A 21,852-nucleotide genomic window follows, 5' to 3' on the forward strand; every position below is an offset into this window, starting at 1 on the left:
AACGGGAAATATGACAGAAAGCCAAACCATTCTGATGGGAAACACGTTTTATTCCCCCTCTTTTTAACACTCTGTTAAAGGTCTGCATCTGTGGAAGAGGAAATCTACTGCTTCTCTCCCTGTCCCCACATTATGCAGCATATTCCATTTGTGAAGCTCTGCCAACCCCCAGAAAAAAGGAGTTTCAGGATGAAACAGCAGGATGCCTGAAGAAGGAGAAAACAAGGCAAGATCTACCTTATACAAATGCTTCCAATGGATCCCACCCAAAGACTGTGGCTTTGCTCTTTTCTTCCAGAGTCTAGTATGAGTTCCAGTGATGGTCCCATTGTTAATCTACATAATCCTCACACTGAGTAAAAAATGTAGGAAAATATTGGCCAGCAGGTAAAACAGCTGCTAGAAAACACAAATAAGACTGAAAGCAGCCATTTTGATACCATGAGGGATTATTCAATGAAGCTGCTGTTAAGTAGCTAAAAGGAACCTCTCTGTCACCGAGTTCAGAGAACAGTGGGCTTTAGATCCATTCATAGATAGACTCTTAACCCAGGTTATTCCCGAATGAAAAAAGCATATTCAAAACTTGGGTTTTAAATGCAGTTTAATAAACACAGAAAACAAATATACAACACAGTGTCTAAGGGCTCCATTCCATATTTCAAGTACAGATTACTTATATTTCAAAACTTTAGTTAACATACAGAGAAAATGATGAGACTGCAGAGCAGTAGATCTATATGCTCAAATGTGGGTCTGTCCCAATCAGACAGAAATAGGAAGGTAAGAAGCACAAGACCCATACCATTTCCCTGGAGAACTCTCCAAGGGCTTTTCTTCCACCACCAAAAAACCTTCAATGACAGTTATATTGAGAAGAAAAGCACACAGTGGATGGACTGTGAGATTAACTGCACACAGGGAGAAGAGTCCTCTACTCACCTGTGCATCTTTTAATTTTATGAAAATACAGCTTTAATGAAGTCTGGCTTTACATCTGTTTTTCAACTATATAATCATGCTGGGGTTATTTATTTTTAGTACTGTATTTCCAGAAATAGTTATTCCTTAACCCTCTGCAATTTTTTTCAACTGCTTTTCCACTTCTTCCACAAATGCTGGAAAACTCTGATCCAAGAGACATAAACGAATAAAATTGCCTAAATTTTCAGCACTCCATACAGATTGTTGATATGCTTGAGGAAGTGCCAAATCTGATGTCAGTAAATCCTGCAGAAGCAACCAAATGTGATTAACTTCATTTTGTTTAAATCAAGAGCATTTTAAAGATACTTTATACATCTAAAACAGTATTTTTCAGTTTGCATTTGATGCTGACTACTCTTCTCCTGATGAAATAAAGGTGGCCGACCAACTTTTGTATTATGAAGCATAATTTTAAAACACTAGCTATTAGAAACACAGTCTCGTTTGTACAACACATCTATTTTATGGCTATGCACTATGGTTGGTTGCCCGCTGCTCTTGTCTACTTTTTTTTTTTAGTTTGTCCAGCATTGTTGATCAATAGTTCTTTCACTAAGCTCAAGCCCCTGCAAATTTGGGGGTGGGTGGGAGGGATGGAATTTTCAAATTTTCCCTTCACCTGCATATCTCCATGGGCTTCCAGTTTGTTACATTCATTTCTGTAATGCAGAACCTGATAACCTCTTCTCCTTTGCCTAGTTTATACCAACAGATTTGTAATAGTGGGCAGCATAAACTACTTCAAAACCCCACAAAACCCCAAAATGTCCTGGTTTACATTTTTTAATATATATAACTTACAGAACACCCTCATATACTTCGCAACATATCCTAACATTTTCCAGATTGTACTCCAACAGAAGTGATCATGGGAATAACCAAACAATATCTTATACAATGGTGGTAATGTCATCACCGTGAAGAAACTACTTCATCATAAGGAAATTAGAATGCAGTGCCAAAGATGCAATGGCATCGCTTAGAAATGTGTATATTTCTACTCACAATATCAAAGTTGGAAAAGATACAGAAAAAATCAGCTAAGGCTGTGATCATACACACAAAACAATCCACTTTCAATGCACTTTCCAACTGGATTTTTACTGTGTGATCAGGCAAAGCCCAATTCAAAAGTGCATTTAAAGTGGATTGAAAGTGGATTATTTTTTGTGTGTGACCGCAGCCTCAGATGACCAAGTGGATGGAGCTATCTTTCTGTGATTTGATTTCTGAAATGAAACCTCCATGCGGAAAAAACAGTGTATTTTTGATTCTGGAGGCAAATGCAATAGCTATCACCAGAGACCTAAGTGTCCAGGGATATCCAGCTATCTGCTGTTGGAAACAGCGGGATCTTAATCTGATCAGTAACACAATACCTACAAGTTCAAAAACAGCCTATGTAGGAAAACTGCATCCTGAAAAAGGTTACAATAATTATTTTTAGAATCCTATATGCTTCTTAAATGTGGGGTTGCTTTCACAAGACCACTATAATGAAAGCCCCAAGAGGGAAATGTCAAACTGTAAGTGTGAATTAACTCCATATTAGCTGTAAGCAGCAAGCGTTCATGAAGTGGTGTGAAAGAAGTTGAAAATAAATGCAAAATAAAAAATCAACAGGGGATATAAGGGAAAAAATATTCCCCACCATGAATTGGGGCTGGGAAATGCTCTGGCCAACATCATCAAGAAATGAAGGCGGCAAGGTACAGTGGCCATTTGAAGCCTCATTTGCTCTGGCCAAGGGAGAGGGTGGAGGTAGTACTGAAGCCTGTCCTGCCTTCATTGCTAGGTTTTTGCTTGGCATTTAGACAGCCCCGTACCTAGGGATTTTTTGGGGAGGGGGCCTTGGGGGGGCACCAGCTAATTAAAAGGTTCCAGGGCAAAGGGGGGTAATGCCCAGTGGCTGCAGCTTCCCCTCCCCATGGCAAGGGCAGGCCTTCCCTGTGAAGCATCCAACTCCCTCCCTCCCTGAGGAGCCCCAGTGCCCCTTCCTGTGGCGTGACACCAGGGGCAGCCTGACCTCCACCCTTGGATCCTTCCCAAGTCTGGGAGAAGTAAGGAGCATGGCGGCTGGGCTGGCAACAGAGGTGCCACATGTGGACTCGGTGTGCCTGGCCTGGGCCAGAAGAGCCCACCTGCTTCTTTGCCTTGCCTTGCTGGCGGGCAGCCTCACAGTAGCTACGGGCCTGCATTTAGATAATAGGAGCCCTGACTCAGTGAGAGTTTTTTGGCTGCAGTGTGTGAGAATTTTCAGCTGCAGGATTCTTCAGAGCATGGAGGAAAAGAGGCAATCTACTCAGTATTAGGAAGTCTGCCGTACTAGTTATTGAGTTCAACAAAGCGGGAAAATAGCAGAGGTAGGTAGATCCAGTCCTGAGCAGGGAGAGCCTTCCGTCTTGGGCTGGGACAATGCTTCAGCTGCAAGGTTTTCCATTTCAGGTAGGAAATGTTTTGTAATGGTATGGCAGCAGCTCCAAGATGTTTCCCCTTGAGCTGGCTGTTTGGCATGGGAGGCCTCCAGTGAATGCAGTCAGCAGGGGCATACTAAAAGATTTTGGCAGCATGGTTGGCCTTTCATTCATGGCGCTATTTCCTTCCTCAATGGTGGACAGGGAAGACCTGGGTTGGCTCAGAAACTGGCACATGACCTTGTGGCCTTGATCAATATCATGAAAGCAGCAGCAGAAGAAAAAGAGGACTTCAGGTTTGAAAGAGGCGGCTCATATTCCCATAGGATAAACTAACTAGAATACAAACAAAACCCAAATTAATGCAAGATCATTCCAACAGATTGGTCGAGTTGGAACAGGACAGGTAAGCAGAGTGGAATGCTACTACTTAGGAGACTAGGGTTGCCAGGTCCCCTCATCACTCCGGTGGAGGGATTCAGGGGGCATTCTGGGGGTGGGTGGGGACACCCAAGCCCCACCCCCAAAAGTGACCACTCGCCTGGCCACCCCTCTTCCTCCCCTCCTGCCTGACCACGTGGCCTGCCAATCAGCTGCTGTGCCTTTTAAATCTAGCAGGAGGGAGGGAGAGGGATGGTTGCGGGCTGCGTGCAAGCAGGTTGGGGGCTGCAGTGCATGGGGCTGATTTTTTCCAGCTCCAGCCCCTGCTTTGGACCTGACTTTGTTATGGGACAAAGAAAACTTGCAACTACAGAACCAGTGCCTGGGCTAGTTAGGCCAATAACAGGAATGTATTGATAGCAGCCATCAAGTTTCTAAATAGCAACTGGAGGTCCACAGTGGTCTGGGGGCTAAGCAGTGAGTTCAACCCTGCTTCACTTGCTGGACCTCCAATGGTGGGGAAGCAATGTCTTCAGAAGTCCTGTAAATTTAAGCACAAGTGCTTCTTGTGTGGAGGCCCACAGCCAGCATCTTCGTATTGCCCAGGCAAGAAAGAAGACCAGGTGGGCCAAATCACATTTCAGAAGAAAATGTGGAGAAGGTGGGGTAGAACTGGTAAAGGCCTTCAGTCCAATACTGCTTAGACCAGTTGTCAGTATATCCAGACTGACAGTATGTGTTATATTTGGCTGAGAGACTTCAAGCAGATTTCAATATTCCTTACGTGGGTGTAGGGTTTTGGCAAAGAATCTGAAGTCAGTTACAGGTATTGAGCAAGTAGTAAAGGAAAAGCTGCAAAGGAGTTTAAGGAAGGAAGGGTAACAGGACACTTCATGTTTCCTCCGCTGCCTGACCTGAATATAACTCATTTGGGAGAAGTGCCAAAGATAACAGCTGATGAGTGTCATTTGATTCACCACTTGCTTTACCCTAAGGGTGGTTCTGTTGATGATTTGATTCCCATTGTGCTTTGTTTTGTTAAGTATCCTTTATTTGATAGGGCAGTTAGGATGCTTAGGGCCTGAGGGAAGGAAGCGATGTGTGACATTAAGTCAACCTTATATGCTGGAAGACTTTAGTCTCTTGGCGTTTACATTCAAGGATTGGCCGGTATTATTCTGATAAGGCCCTCAGGAACTTTTCAAATGCTTATCTACAGAACATAGAAAGATGCTTGGCATTTATATTGACATAATGTACTAACAGTATGACATTGCCCCTCCCCCAAATCTCAATTTTTGTTGGTGTCAGCAATGGTGTTAAAACAGGTCACTGTGAAAATGCAGAGGAAGGGAGCAAAGGGGCCTTTCATTCAAATACAAGGTGTACTTTCCCTTCTGAACACATGAAAAAGATTGTCCCAGTAACACCATGCTGGGAAAGATCTTTTTGTTTCCAGGATTTTTAAAAGGAAAAAAAAACCAAGCTGATCATGATTCATGCAGGAATGGAGGATGATTTTGTGTGGAAATAAAAGTGTACAAGAGTTGATGAGAAAAAGTTCCATGTGGCAGTAGCCACAATATAACCCAGATTTACATGTCTCATGTCTTCAGGATATGGGGGGGAACTGTTTGGAAACAATCCCATAATGGAACTGAGGGAGAAGCTAGCACCACACACTGGAATGTAAGAATTGTTACTAAGCTGGGATGAGAGTGGGCAACATAAGGGAAAGAAAATATAAACAAAAGGAATGTCCTGTCATGTTTGCCCTTTTGAAGGGTAATTTAAGTTGAAATTTCATGCCTATGAGAACCTTTTTTCTACATTTAAGAAAGATTTAATTTTTGAAAAATATTACTTTTTCCGCAGCTGATCCTATTATTTTGCCACAGGAATGAACTGTCGTGTTCAGCTATTTACCTGTGCTAGTTCTGCCACAGTTACTCTTCCTTGAGCTTGAGGAACCTGTAAGATATTGAAACTATATATATATTCATAAATAAACCAAGGCAACACAAATAGTACAAAAACATCAAAAACAAAGAGTATTAGTCCAGTCTGAGCATGCCAAAACTTGAGGTAGCAAAGCCCTTTCAAGCTCTCTCTGCTGGCTCTCTCTAGTTCCCAGCACTGCCACTGCTGGCTGGGACAAAGGCATACCAGCTATGCTGAAGGGGAGACAATACCCTCCTCTCCCTGCCATCTTGCGCTGGTTCTGTGTGCTGCTCGGCTGGGATGAAGCCTGGTCATTTGGCTGGTTTTGTGTTTGTACGGTATGTGTGTTCATGCATGTATGGGAAATCACACTCTCTCACAAGATTAGGTGACATCAGAATAAAAACAAGGGGAGAGAAAAAATGGAAATAAGAAAAACCATACAGAGGTCTACTTGCAATCTTCTTTAGATTTACAGGCAAATTAAGGCTATTCTTATATTACCTAACTTGGCTAACTATTCAGGTCTTTATTGAGCTGTTTTCTTTCTTTTTTTATTTTAAGCTAGATTGTGTACGATGTTTTGAATGTAGGTAATATATTGTAAAGTTAGAAAAGCTCTGCTGCACTGAACCATGGACAATTTTGTCCAACATAGTGTTCTCAGTCCCTGAATGTTTAATTTAAAGTGATGCAAGAAGTGTAATTGCAAAAAAACATTAGGCACAATCCCAGCAAAATAATGAGATTTGGTTGTTATTATTGACGTATATTTCATTTATTTCAACATGATTCAGTGATGGCTAAGAGCTACTGGAATTTAGGATAAGAATTTTTAGTGAGCAACAGCTGTCATTAGTGTGCACTATTGACCTTTAGTAAATGCTAGTGTATTCAGCTGTTACATCTGGATTCAACATGGAGGTGTAGGGAGGACAAGCATTAGCCTTAGTTGACTCTCTCAAATGTTGGCAAAGATAGGGATGCAAGGGTCTCTTTATTGGGAGAATTCATGGCTCAGGATCCTTAGATTCCCCAGTGAGTCCCACCTCCAATTTTTTTTTCTTTCAGACTACAAGCCTTTGCAAGATACAATATTCATTTTTTGCTGAACATCATAAATCTGAACACAGTTGCCTTAGATAACAGGCATTTTTCAGTATTTGTGAATGAAAAAGATGACCTCCAAACCTCTTCATTCACACACCTGCAGAATCTAACAATATTTGTATAATTTGTGCCTGCTGACATGAAGGCCAGAAGGCATTATTCTATACAGCTTCATGGGCCCTGTCATGATTCAAGGCCTATAGTAGTATGGCCTACAGGCTCTAGGGAGTCCTAGAGGCTCTAGGGAAGCCTGTAGTAGAGTAGCTATTAGGACCTACATTTCCCAGGTCTCCTTTAGACCCTGTGATTGTTAACAGGGGATTTGGAGGGAAAACTTACACCAGCAGAGGAGTAGACGGTGGTGCTCGGGAAGAAGAGATAAAAGGCCTTACCCAAAGTGGGAGGTCGTTCACTCCTTGGGAGCAGAACTGGAGCAAGGCTGCTGCAGGCAGAGAGATCCCTCATCTACAAAGGGGTGAGTCAGCTTGAAACCAGTCACCAAGAGACAGCTAGGAACAGTCTAGATAGATGCGTTAGGGTGTTTTGTTTTGTTTGCTTACCTACCTTTACTATTCTCAATATTTTACACATTACTTGACTTACAGTTGTTACTAGACATCTTAAATAAAATTGTTTATTATTCTGCCTGGGTCCTCACATCTCATTTGGTCACATATAAAGTATACCCTATTGGGAAAGAGAGGATAAGAGGTTGGGTGGGTGCTCTGAGCTCTCCCATGGGAACCTGAGAAAGTTGGCCTGTGACCACCCTGGCCAATGGGACCAGTTCTTGGATCCCCTCCTTTTCACAGTGGGAGATGCCAAAGGCCTTGAGTGTCTGCATCGTGTTTGAGCTGATCTATGGTTGCTGGACTTGGTCAGAGGTCAGTGGGTGACTCCCACCAAACCAGGGGAATTCCCCCTGGAGGCTTACATCTAATAACTGATAGGGCATCTAGAGTGGTCTTAGGCCAAGACCCAATGGAGGCTGGCCACCGCCCAACAGCAGAGGAAGTCATATTATGACTGTGAGATGCAGACCTGGGCTTTTACCCTTGAGAAAAAGGTCCTTGTGAACCAGAGGGCTTATCTGGGGGAGGTGACCTCTGGCAGGGACCATTCACCATAGCAAAAGCAGGCAGCCCCCTCACCTACAATGTTCAGTGAGGACCCTGGGTCACCAGTGGATGCACATTAACTACCTATAGTGGTGGTATGACTAGGAACCAGACAGATGCCACCTGGCCAACAACCCCCTGGACCTGGATGGGGGACCTACCCTGAGCCACTGAAGCCTGACTCCCAATTAACCCAAGCAAGCTTGTCAGGTAGGGCAACTCAATTACAAGGTCTCTGGGGCCTCTCAGCAACTGGGGAGTTGTCCCTCATCAAACATATCACCACCAACCTGGGCTAGGTACCCTGGGCCTCACACAGACCCATCCCCAGGAAGCACTGGGAGGCCATGGCCTTGGAGACGTTAAGCTGATCATGACTCAGTGCTTGGTGCAGTCCCATAGTCCTGGTGCCAAAGCCAAATGACAGCATATGTTTTTACATTAACGGACCTGAATAAACTGGCCTTCTTTGATACCTACCCCACGCCTAGAGCTGACATACCAGTTTGTGAGGGCCATTGGAATGTTTCTGATGGAATGTTCTGATTAAAAAGCCACTATGCTTGAAGGAAAGCTCCCTCATTAGTGAAACCAATTCATAGGATCTAGCCCACGGCTGTTAGCAATCTTGAGGATTCTCAATGTACTAAAATGGAGGTATCAGTGTTTTAAATAAACAAGAGTGCAAGAAAGGTTTTTGTAAAGGATAACATGCAAGGTAAAATTTAAGTGTTATTCAGATGCAGCTGCCACTATGTAACTACTTTGAATTTACAAGACAAACTTTAAATAGAATGAGAACCTGCTATACTTCTGTTTTCTGTCTATCCAACTACACACAAATACAAGCATCTCGTCAACTTACGGTGTGTTGCACTGGAAGATTTTGTTCCACATCTTTCACTTGACTTTCATCTTCAAGAGGCTGGCTGTGACTTTGCTGCAGTTCCTGTCTTGCTGCATCCATTACCTGAATGGGTACATACTCGACAAGTTTCTGCGCACAATTGTAGCAGTGTTCCTCTCTCTGTGTTTTGGAATCTCCCCCAAACTGAACACGAAACATACGATGTTTGTTCTATTTCAAAGCCAGAGAGAAAAACTGATATTAAGCTTTCAAGCTCTTGCATACCCAGCAGAAACTGAATTCTGGGGCCTTACACGTACATTTTAAAAACCGGTGCCAATGTAAACATATTTCAACAGCTGCTATTATGCATCATTCTCTTTCAATGGATACTAAAAGGTAGCTATTAAAATTGCATATCCAGTGCCCAGCAAGGTTTCATGAAAATATAAGCTTTCTTTATTATTTTTTTTAAAGGATCCAGTTCTGTGACAGACTTTTTAACAGTGCAGACCTAAGCACAGTTATAGCCTTCTGGGTCCACTGACTTCAATGGATTTAGAAGGGTATAACTCTGCTTAGGAAAACACTGAAGCTGTGAAAGAGTGAAAAGATAACTATTACGCTGTGAAGCAAACCATTCCAATTTTGATGAAATATTGTCATTGTATATCTTGCTGATAAATACATTTCATTTAATCACAGCTTCTTTCTAAACTATTGAGGACAGGCCACAGATAATAAATCATATTAAACAATGGCTAATGACTCGGGAGGGCTTCTTGAGTTACTTTTTATCCATATGGTCTTTAATGCCAATATATTAACACTTTCATCAAAGTCATTTTGGTCTGGTACATATGGTCATGGTTTTTTGGGGGAGGGGGGTCATTAAAATACTATTTTTAAATACTTAATCATGAGAAGTCTGAATTAGGGTTGCCAGGTCCTACCTTTCTGCCAGTGGGGGGATTGACAGGCCCTTCCTGGAGTTTCTGCCATGCACGCAAAGTGTGCGTGGCATTATGACATCACCAGAAGTGACATCATCACGCTGCTGATGTTGCATGGCGATGCTCTGGTTTGGGGGCAAAACTCTATGGTCTATGAGCCTGATTTTACCATAGAGTTTTGCCCCAACTACAGTGTCATCATCGCGCCACGTTCAGGGCATTTGCAGGCAGGGTTTCCTGCAGGAAGGAGCCTGCAAAAATGGGGGAACCCTGCCTGGACCGGGGGGGCTGGCAACCCTAGTCTGAATTGTGTGAATTAGTGGGTCATAAATTCACTCAGTAGCAATTTTATGTGACTGTGGCAGTTCTTTTTAGATCTAGCACAATTGCTCAATCAGAGCTTCAGATCTAGACAAGACAACCTGAGGGAATATTATTTAAAAAGCATTCTCTAAAGAGAAGAATATATATATTCGCAAAGGAAATGATTCTAAATGAAATATCTCAGGTAAATTCACCAATGACTGATTTCCTAAACATAAACCTATTTTTAAAATGGCCTTAATGTGACTATGCCATATGCTCTAGAACCAAAATGTGTGATCAAATGCATATATGAAGGGGGAAACACCTAGAAGAAAATGTGTCAGAAACCGCATACCTTTATCTTTGAACCAAACAGCATGCAGTCTGCATTTCTTACTATCTTCAACCACTGGGAAGCATCAATTAAAGAAAAACCTTCCTGAAATGTAGAGAGAAAATCCAGTGAAAAGCAAAGAAAAATACAGGGTACGGACATTAAAAACAGCACCTCACCTGAGATGCTGGTTCACCCCACTTAAAGTGTTTGGGGGAAATGGGCTTTTGAATTGGAGACATGAATGTCTCCATTAAATAATTAATTCTTGTTTGTAGCAGCGTCCTAGCTAGGCAGTGGGGGGCAGTGCCCCCTCCTGAATCTGTGATGCCCCCAACCTGGGAGGATGCCAGACCCACCCACTGACTGGCCGCCACCTACCCCAACGAGGCTGTGTAGGGCTGCCCCGCCAGGCTCTCCTCCTGCCCAAGGCTGTGGAAGTGTTTTGTAGGTGATGAGTCTAACCAGGTGCACCAGAAAACTACATTGCTCTCTTGAGCCTTCCAAACCAGCCCACACAATGGAGCAGGAGGATGCCAGGGCAGCCAGGCAGTGAAGCCCATCCTGTGCACCCACCTGAAGCCACCACCTTGTCCCAAGAGAGAGCCCGGCGTGCACTGCCTTCCCCTGCAGATGATGCCCCACAGCTCTCCAGCAGTGAGGGAAGTAGACAGCACAGCACGCCCTGGTGAGTGAAGGCAAGGGGTGCTGGTGTTTTCCCCTGCAACTGCAAAGCCCAGCAGCAAGGTTGGGGCAGGTGTCAGCCCCATCTGGCTTCTTCACTGGGATGCAAAGTGGCTCACACAAAGTACATCCATGCACAAAATAGGACAAGATCTCTTCTCAGCATAGGTCTGAGTTGCCCAGCTTAAGGGGGGGGTTGTGCAGAGAGCAGGGCAGGGGGGCTAGGAGAGTACTTGACCCATGCCAGGGAACAAGCTCTTCTCTGGCTCTTCTATTTTTCATATATATATATATATATATATATATAGTGATGTCAGAAGTGACATCATGCCCCCCCAGCCCTCCCCACTGAGAATCATCTAGCTATGGGGCTGGTTTGGAGATTAGAAAATAGAATATTAGAAAGATGTATTTTAAAATAATGTAACAGCTTGTGAATGTAGAAAATAATTTTTCAGTTTCTGATACTGTCTGATACAGACAACTGGGCTTGACAAAATTATTCTAGAAATTTCTGATATTTATGAGGAGATCACTAATTTCTTTTGCTGCCTTTTCAGCTCCACCTGGATAATATGGCAATACCCTCTAGCAAGCAAGGCTGACAGAGGTCTTGCACTTGACCTTTCTTGTTTTGCTGCTTTCAGCTGCATCTCAGGAGATAAAATCTAGTTCCTGGTTCCCTTGTGAATTATCTTAGGGTTTTTTTAAACCTTTCAGTTCATGTAATATAATCTTTATCTGTATTTATGATACCAACTACCAAATCAAAATTAGAAGATTTCACCAACACATTCATCCCTTATAATATCTGTTATAATATACTTCAGATTATTTCAGAATTATCCTTGTTTCGAAACAACTGATTCTCAAACTTTGCTTTTTTCTTACACATTTCAAAAGAGCAGAAATTATTTTCAGTGAATGCAGCAGACTTACATGATGTTGCATATGTGGTGGGAGAACTGCTATATTTTAATATAAATATTGTATGGACAATTTTAATATCTATATAGTATCTACACTGTATAGCATAGCGTGCATCAGATAATATATTTTTCTAATGGCCCTAACCTGGATAGCCCTGGCTAGCCTGATCTTGTCAGGTCACGGAAGTTAAGCAGGATCAGTCCTGGCTAGTATTTGCATGGGAAATCTCCAAGGAATACCACACACATGCAGGAAGGCAATGGCAAATTACCTGTAAATGTCCTTGAAAAACCTATGGGGTCACCATAAATCACCTGACCTGATGGCACGTCTCACCACCTTTTTTTTTCTAATGAAGTTGCCATTCGAATTTGATAGATAATAAATGAAATTAGGCCCTTGTAAAAACTGAATGAATACGTTTTGAAATATTAATTTTTAAAGCTTACTTAGAAAGCTTGTACACCTTGACACAATGATTTTAAGTACAAAGTACAAAGCCAAATTACTTGAAATGCTGCTTTTCAGGAATCAAAAGACTAGATCTGAATTTTCAGAAACAGAACACTGACAACCCCAATAAAGTGCAGGAGATCTGACAGCAGACATTTAGAGACCAATCCTTCTAAGTCTTTTAAATGGGATTTTTCGCCCAGGATTGAATTGTCAGGCTACAATCCTAAAGACCCTTTCCTGGGAATAAACCCCATTGAATAACATGGGACTTAATTCTAGTTAAGACTACTTACTAAGTCTATAGAAAAGATAAGAAAAAAGTATCTACATGGGCAGTGACTATACGAGAATAGTACACAGAATACCTGAATTAATAATGGCCCCATGTCATAGAGCTGTGCTGCTGACAGAAACGCTACATATCTAATTTTAAAATAATGATGTTAATTAGATGCCATTCTGATCTTCGAGACAGTTCTCCAGTTCAAAGTCAACAAGTCCACTCAGTGGTAAATTTTTAAAGGAATTTTATCCTGCCTTCTTCCAAACAGTTCATGGTGGCATAAGAAAGAGCAACAACTCTGTGTGGCTACTCATATCAAGCTCAATAAGCTTTGAAAATAAGCAGAATTTGAACTTATATCTGCTTGTTCTTAGCCCCACCCTAACCACAGCACTACATTAGGGTCTCTGTAATATTATTTCAATAACAAATGACTTATTGAAACACCTTTCATGTCAGCAATATAGTTTAAGCAGTTAGTGACTATTAAAATAACAGCAGACCATCATGGTCTAAATATTTCAGAAAGAGGCTCTCTCTCCTCACTAGTAATTGCCTAATTAATATTGACAACTATATAATTAGAAAAGTTTCAGCAAGGTGCTTTTACTTGTGAACTATGTTAATTTAAACAGCGAAATAAAACTCAGCAATCCTTCTACAAAGAATATCAAACTATAGAAGGAAGCTATCCATGTTGATGACAACAAGTACTTACCAGTACTTCTTTTCCTCTGGAAATGAAGAAGTGGCCTGAAATAACCATGGTGAGAACAAAAAAACCAGATTCTTCATTTGACTCCAGAACCTTTTTTACAATTAAAAAGAAAAGGAGAGAACCAGTTTTAGAAACCATACAGCAAAGACTTGTGATTTTTAAAAGGGGGGGGAGGGGAACAAGAGAACTGCAAACACTAGCAAGGTACCCAACAAGTCACACACATTTTTAAACAGCTACATGCTGAAGTTACTACTAGGTGAGGAAATGCTTTCTGTACATGCTTAGGAGCAATCATCAGGATTTGGTTGTATTAGGACAGACAGTGAGAGCTGAGCTCTGATGTTCTTGCTCTGGCAAATCCTTCTGCCTTTCACACAAGACAGATTCAGCTACCAATTCAGCTGCATAAAGGTGCCCTCCTTGGGGCCCAGATGAACATAAAAACATAATAGAAGCCAATGTTGGATCAGGCCAAAGGCCCATCCAGTCCAACACTCTGTCACACAGTGGCCAAAAATACCAGGTGCCATCAGGAGGTCCACCAGTGGGGCCAGGATATTAGAAGCCCTCCTATTGTTGCCCCTCCCACACTTGCCCCAGACTGAGAGTTCCTATCTATACCTTGTGGCTAATAGCCACTGATGGACTTCTGCTCCATATGCTTATCTAATTCCCTCTTGAACCAAATTCACCTTCCAGGAGCCTGAGGTAGTGGCCAAAGCTCCAGGCATGAATCGCCCATAACGTCTCAGTGGCCACTCTGTAGCACTGAGACAAGAGGAAGAGTCCCGTGAATGTTCTGTTACTGGAACTTCAGAACATGAAATAGTGCATACACGGCTTTCGTCACTGCATGTCGCCATCTTGGTAGCTACAGGAAATGCAGTAGGACAGAACAGAAAACAGGGCAAGAATAAGTAGAAGCATATTCTGCAATTAACTAAAGAGTGAGACTTCGACAATGGTCTAATGAGGCAAAGTGCACTTACTTAAACCCCAGGAAACTTGTTTTTAAATGACAGGTTTAAAGGTAGGATCACACCTTCCAATGAAACCTACTAGAGACCCTGAGTGACCCTAAGTTTGTGACTTTTCAGGGCTGTGTCCCATGTTGTAGCTAGTAACAAATTAATGCATTTCTGACCGAATAGTTCTGAGACATTTCTATGAAGTTATTTTGGGAAATCTCAGCCAATAATGGTTTGCAGCAGAGTTTACCATGGTTTTTTTCAGACAGGAGGATGCCATTTAAACACAGCATTAAAGACAAGAGTAGGCTGCAACCAAAAGTCCTATGTTTGCTGTAACATGTGAAGCATCTCTCGGTTTCGTTTCTTAGGACATCCAGTCTGGTATAGTGGCTAAATTGTCTGACTAGGATCTGGGAGACTGAAGTTCACTGGGTGATTTGTGAGCCAGTCACAATCAACCAAACCTAAAACGGGGGAGAAAATGACAATGTAACTGTTTGGGATCCCCAGTGGAGAGATAAGTGGGGTATAAATATCTAAACAAAATGTAAATAATGATAAAACTTTCCTTATTAAACAAATAATACTGAGATGCCCCTTAGATACTGCTGCAAAGACAAGAAAGCTAATTATTGTTATAAGACATCTTGCTCTTTACAGAAGATGTGCATGACAATCTTGATATGTGCATAGACAAAATGTGATCACAAAACTTTATTCAGTGTTATCTATACCTGAGGGACCGCCTTTCCCCGCATGTTCCCCAGAGAGCACTGCGATCTGGTACACAAAACTGCCTGGCCCCCCCTGGGCCTAGAGACACCAGGTTGGTGGTGACTAGGACCAGGGCGTTCTCCCTGGTGGTGCCAACTCTCTGGAATGAGCTCCCCAATGAGATCAGAGCCCTGCGGGACCTCCAGCAATTCCGCAGGGCCGTGAAAATGGAGCTTTTTCACCGGGCGTTCCAGTAGGAAAGATCCTATATTGGCTGTGCTGCACTTGCACTTTATTATACAATGCCACATTTAAATGGTTTTAACTGTATTTATTTAATTGGAAATGAGCTGAGCTATTTTATTGAGTTGTATTTTATGTATGTATTTATGTTGGTTTTATAATTGTTGTAAGCCGCCCTGAGCTGCTTCGGCGGGAGGGCGGGATACAAATCTAACGAATAAATAAATAAATAAATAAATAAATAAATAAAATTTAAAACCACAATATGTATATAATGCCAGTTGAATACATCTGTAGAACAAAACACTTTGTTATAATTTTAGTTCTGTTCAGGAACAAAAGAATTGGCAAATATCAAAGATACAGTAAAGTTAATGTCACCAATTTAAAACAGCACCATCCAGAAAGCCACATTCCATTATGATTTATAATTAAAGTTCTATGCCTCTTTCTAGTATAAAATCAGTGCTCTCAAATCAGCTAAATTTTTTTAAAAAAACCATTAGGCATTTAAAATACACTGAAATATAAATTATGTATTACAGCAACAGCAGCAGCAGCAGCAATTTTTTTCCTCAGAAGAGGGAAGGGACTACGGTTTAGTAGGGGTTCTGAGGGAGCACTAACAGAGGCTGGGGGGAGGGGAGGAAACTGTCATACTAACAGCAAAAAGGCAACAAGCTGGATTTTTTTTCTCAGGGCAGTTTCCTATTTTATTTTTTTATTATTTATTTGTTCGATTTGCATACTGCTGCCTTCCCCGCGGAGGGGCTCAGGGTGGTTCACAACAGTTTCAATACAACAAGGCTGGTTTGACATATTCCAGGACCTATTATATTTAAATTTTATCAGGTGGGAAGGCAGGCATGGGGATGTGTGTGACTGAATTGCCTAGGCCTAGCCTCTGAAGCTGCTGAGTCTAGAGGAAAAGAACAGTCTCCAGCCTATCTAAGGTACAGACTTGAGAATAGCAGCTGTAGGCATAAGGCTGTATGTTGCTAAAAGAAATAAGGCACCTCATAGCACCATAAAGACCAACAGATGTATTGATGTGGCATACACTTTCATGGCGTAGAGCCTATTTCACCAGATGTACAGAGTGTGTCCTTAGTTAGTAGACTTTATATACACACAACATGCAGAAAAGGGCAACTCGAATGATAAAAGGGTTGGAACACTTTCCCTATGAGGAAAGGTTAAAGCGCTTAGGGCTCTTTAGCTTGGAGAAAAGACGACTGAGGGGTGACATGATCGAGGTTTATAAGATTATGCATGGGAAAGAGCAGGTAAACGGTATTAATCATCTCCTCTGCTGTCACACTACAGGTGCTAAATTAGCTTATCACAGTCAAGAAGACTGAGGGTGCTTCCACACCAGTCAGAAGAGATACAAACAGGCATCAATTGAGAGCCAGCACGATATAGTGGCTAGTGTCAGATCAGGATCTGGGAGATCCCAGTTTGGATCCCCACTCTGCCATGGAAGCTTGCTGAGTTATCTTGGGCCCGTCACACATGCCCACCTAACCTACCTCACACGGTTTTTGTGAGGATAAAATGGAGAAGGGGAGAATACTGTCTTTCACTTTGAGTCCCCATGAGGAGAGGGTACAAGTAAATACGAGCACAAATGGCATCAGTTATACATTGCAGTTGTAACAGTGTTTACATAAACAATAAAAACAATCCACTATTCTCCCATTTGTTACAATCCGGATTTGTTCCATTATTGTACAGATTAAGAGACTACAATCTTTTTAGTGTCTGACGATCTTTGTGCTCCTGTTATTTAATTAGAACATTTTTCACCATGCAATCAGTAAGTCATACCCTTGTAACTACAACAGACAAGTATCTCAGAACACAGAAAAACTAGAAAGCCATAACCAGCCTAAACACTCAGATATGCACTAGCACCACCCACTGGTAGGGATGGTTATATAACCATTACATTAGAAACTATACATAGACATCAGTAATATTATGGCAAGAATTATTATATCACCCAGTACTGATTGTATTAATTAGGGTGTAGAACAGAGTTTGGTTAACCTCATATGCTAACCTCATTCAGCACTTACATCTGTATTCACACCAATTCTCCAGAAGGACCATTTTATTTTATCTCTTATTTGGAATAACAGATTAAAATAGTACATTTTAATGTAATGTAATGAGTAGTAGAAATTGGAATATATCTCTGGTCTGGGGACAAGGGAAATAAAGCTGCACAGCCAACCACACCACTTCAAAGAAGAGGCTGTAAAGTCACCTCCATGCTTGAGAGGAGACAGATGGCAGGGTCTCAATTAATTACTCTCAGCATTCCACATCTGCTCAGCAATCTCCAATTCTGGCGTATTTATTTCCCTCACTGTTTTTCTCCCAAAATTGAACCCAAACAAATGGTAACCATGGATCAAGGTATGGGCTTTTGTGTGTATGCACACTTCCTCAGATACAATGAGATGGAATTTACCAGTCCATACATATAAGACAGAGGTTGAACGGCAGATTAGCATACAACATAATGAAGATGTTTTAACAGATGCAAACAGAAATAAGCGAAGTTTATAGGGTCATTATTGTTTGGATTTAATGCTGGGGGGGGAAACAGTGAAGCAAATAAATGTCAAAATTGGAGATAGATGTGTAAATGTATCCTTCTTAATTGTGGAGCACTAAGGTTAATTAACTGAGACCTTGTTGTTATGCTCCATCTGTCTCCTTTCAGTCTTTGCTGTTAGTTACCTCCATGCATTGTATCTGAGGAAGTGTGCATGTACATGAAAGCTCATACCTTGAATAAAACTTTGTTGATCTTAAAGGTGCCACTGGACTCAAACTTTGTTCAAATGGTAACCATATAAATGAAGCTTCTTATCCCTGTTTGATCCTTGAATCTGTTAAACATCTTCATTATGCTGTGTGGTAATTTACTTCTCACCCTCTACCTATATGTATGGACTGGTAATTTCCATTTTTGTTTCTGTCTCTGTCTTGACTCTAATTGGTCCTTCCTCGCAACTAAGCCCCCCCCCACACACACACCCTCTCTCTTCCTACGTGTACTTGTTGAGGAAATTCTGTTTCACTGTATCTGAAGAAGTGTGTTTGCACACAAAAGCTTATACCTTGAATAAAACTTTGTTGGTCTTAAAGGTGCCACTGGACTCAAACTTTGTTCTGCTGGAGTCAGACTATTCACATTTTTTAAAAAAAGAACAAGAATATTTTCATAAACTATTAAATGTATTTGTTTTGTCTGTACTGACTTACAATGACAATATTAAGTAAGAGTTTCTGATTTTCGTATTTTAATGGCAGGAGGGCCTTTCTGCTTATTTGATTAAATACAAGTTTGAGACTTTCCTTATCTAGTCAACATAGGTTAGAATTATAGTTTCCCAGAAAAGCCAAGGGTAAAGAAGCTTTTTTAATGAGCAAAGCAGCCCTTTCCTAGAGGGCTTTTATAGACTGATCTTTGTTTATTGTCTTCTGTTGGAAAATTAAAAATTGCTTTTAGGTGAGAAATTCTTCTAATTACAGCCACCACGACAATGTAAACATGGTTGCACTTAACCTGTAACTGATGTTCATCAAGTGGAGGCTGGGCAGTCACACATCCCTCCTTATTTTTGACATCTGACAGCAGCTCAAAGAAATGAGGGAAGTCAATCTCCTTCCCATAGCCACTGAAAAAGGCAGGAAGATCAGTTTGAGGAGAAGAGGAGCGTCTCATGGCTGAAGACTTTTACATTTTTTGCTCTCTGTGGTTGGCCTGTGCACGCACAGCTCCCATGTGTCTGCACAGCCCACTACTTAATTTTTTGAAGTTTATTTTTATAAATTTTCCATTAATAAACAGATTTCAAAAATAATACGTGAGATGTTGTGAATAAACAGAAGTATATCAACAATGCAGTTACATTGGCAATAACTGTAAAGTTATTTTGATGACCATTGTTAGAGAATGAACTTGATATTTTGATTTATGAACTCTATTTATTGCTACAAATGGACTGTGCACACACACACATAGGCTCAGAGAACTGTACATTTCAAGTTACCTGTTGTAATGCAACACATAGAAGGTGCCTGCACAAGCCTTACACGTGTAAATAAGGTTTCAACTACACAGTTACCAGCCTGGTGAACAAGCACACACCTCCATTATTGCGAGCAGTAAGAAACAACAACTTGAGCAGAGACAGCCCCCATTGCAGAAATAGTTGTAGTCACGTACGACACATCACTGCTTCGTTCCTGCATTGTTATTTCCTGCCAAATGGACATTTGGCTCACAAAGAGGATGGCCATCTTTATCAACACTCCAATGAAGCATCCTGACGCCAAGGTTTCACACATGCCCAGATGTCTTCCTTGAGTAAGGTATTAGATTTCAATATTGACCACTCCTTATAGGCAACCTCCCAGTCCTATAGGCAACCAATAGGATTAGTTTTGGGACGGACTAACAGGGAGGTGGGCCAGGAGGTTGGCATGGCCACCACCCACCTCCTGGATCCCCCGTTAAAAGAAGAGAACCAGTCACATGGTCTCTCTCTCTCTCCTACTTGATCAACTAGCATCTCCCCCGCAACAGCCCCTGTCTGCTTTTTACTCCTCTTGAGTCCCACTTGCTATCCCCAAACCCTTGCCTCTACTTTGATCTCTTGATCTGCAGAAAAGAGACCCACGCGTTCTGGCTGGTTCTGGTCGTGTGTTAAAACTCCCTAGATTTCCATTTCTTCCCATCCATTTTTTATTGGAACAACCAAAGCTGCGAAGACAGATAAGTATCACCCATCATCACCCCCACCTGCTAATGCAACAGTACTTATTTTAATACTGTATTTATGTGGAACTTGATTGAATGTGTGAGTGCATCAGTATTGTTTGTATGAGATTTATATTCTTTAAGTAAAAAAACCACATTTATTTTAACGACACCAGCCTCGACTCCTTCTCTGGTAACCCTTGGTGGGAACAGGACCTTGGTATAGCTGGCAAGAACCAGTTTATAAATTGCCAATTGCTGTAAATAAAGCAATTTGGCTAACACCATAATGAACAGTGCAACAAGTGTTGCGATACTATCTAAGTGAGTTTATAAAGAATTAGGGTAAAAAGCTAACTGTGCTTAAATAAACTGAATAGAACTTGGCATTCTCACTACTAGACACGTGGATGAAATGTTATGGTATTGATTATTGATATAGTAATTTTAAATATGTAGGGTTGTGAGGTTGAAGGTCTGATGCAGAGATAAATTCCATAAAAGGGAACTATTTCCCTATGAATTTGGAAGGTGCAGGATAGAGTTCGGACTGCTGTAAGCCATTGGTGATTTTTTCCAGGATAAGGTGATCCCAGACTTTGTTGAGCCACAGAGACCGCGTGGGTGCTTTATCAGATTTCCACTTGGATGCAATTGATGTTTTAGCTGCCACAATCAGACTGGTGATCAGTTTGTGACAGAGCATTGGTATGACAGTCGAGTTCCATATGTCAAGGAAAAGCTGGGCTGGGTCAAATGGGATGTCATATCCAGTGATGATTTTTATTTGATTTAGAACATCTTGCCAAAACGCTTTAATGTGGACACATTGCCACCAGCAGTGGGGGAAAGTTCCCACTTCTCAGCACTTTTTCCAACACAAGGGTGAGTGTGAGGATGTTATCTTGGAGAGCCTCTCAGGTGTGAGATACCAATGGGAGATAATTCTGTGTGTCTGCAGTTTTGTCGATATGACAGGTGATGTCATCAATTTGGAGGTCCAGATTTTTGACCATTGTTGGTTTGTTATGATGTTCCCACAATCATGTTGCCATTGATGTTGATGCCTCATAGGTTTGTCTCCATCTTGCTGGATCAGGATGTCGTAGGTCCCACTACTTGATGAACATCAGCTACAGGTAAGTGAAACCATGCTTTTCTGATTCTGTCCACATTCAGAAATCATTTTGTCCTCCAGCTCCTGGATTAAAGTCACTAACTGCTCATTGGAGGCTGTTCCCCTTTCATGGCAGACATGTTTTGGATCTTCTTCCATGGCCTGTTCTGTTGCACATTTACAGATGTGCTGGGGAGGTGCCCTCATCTGTAACAGGTAGCACACAAGTGCATTTGTGAGGTACAGCGTGGCACAGACATGTTTTTCAAGGTATTTTTAAATAACTTTTTTAGATGAAAATAATCACCTTCACCCAGGACATAATCAAGAGCACTATTTTACTGCATCAGCTAGTGTAGCATTCAAGCATCACATCTGTGATTTCCACATGATGAACGCAAAAGAGAATAAAGGGAGCTAGCTGCTCATATTCTGTTGCAAATTAATGTTCTCCACACAGAATGACAAAGCAGCAATGAATGAAGAAATAGTGGGGTAAGGTTGCAGTATGAAAGGGGTCTTAGCAAGTAAAAGGACCACCCAGCCTATCAAGCCTTTTGAG

General features: G+C 41.6%; 1 protein-coding gene across 1 annotated transcript in view; it reads right to left on the minus strand.

Annotated features, from left to right (window-relative positions):
* Positions 1 to 1,068: 1,068 nt before the first annotated feature.
* The window catches only part of REC114 (REC114 meiotic recombination protein), a 22,383-nt gene continuing 1,599 nt past the window's right edge, over positions 1,069 to 21,852 (minus strand). Inside the window, exons 2-8 of the mRNA XM_015419361.1 lie at positions 14,158 to 14,336; positions 13,463 to 13,552; positions 10,413 to 10,496; positions 8,817 to 9,029; positions 8,027 to 8,035; positions 5,709 to 5,753; positions 1,069 to 1,230 (exon numbers count right to left, since the gene is read on the minus strand). Coding sequence (XP_015274847.1) covers positions 1,069 to 1,230; positions 5,709 to 5,753; positions 8,027 to 8,035; positions 8,817 to 9,029; positions 10,413 to 10,496; positions 13,463 to 13,552; positions 14,158 to 14,336 — 782 coding nt within the window. The remainder of the gene's footprint in view (positions 1,231 to 5,708; positions 5,754 to 8,026; positions 8,036 to 8,816; positions 9,030 to 10,412; positions 10,497 to 13,462; positions 13,553 to 14,157; positions 14,337 to 21,852) is intronic.

This window comes from Gekko japonicus, unplaced genomic scaffold, assembly GCF_001447785.1.
Source record: "Gekko japonicus isolate JY-2015 unplaced genomic scaffold, Gekko_japonicus_V1.1 scaffold371, whole genome shotgun sequence".
Lineage (NCBI taxonomy): Eukaryota > Metazoa > Chordata > Lepidosauria > Squamata > Gekkonidae > Gekko > Gekko japonicus.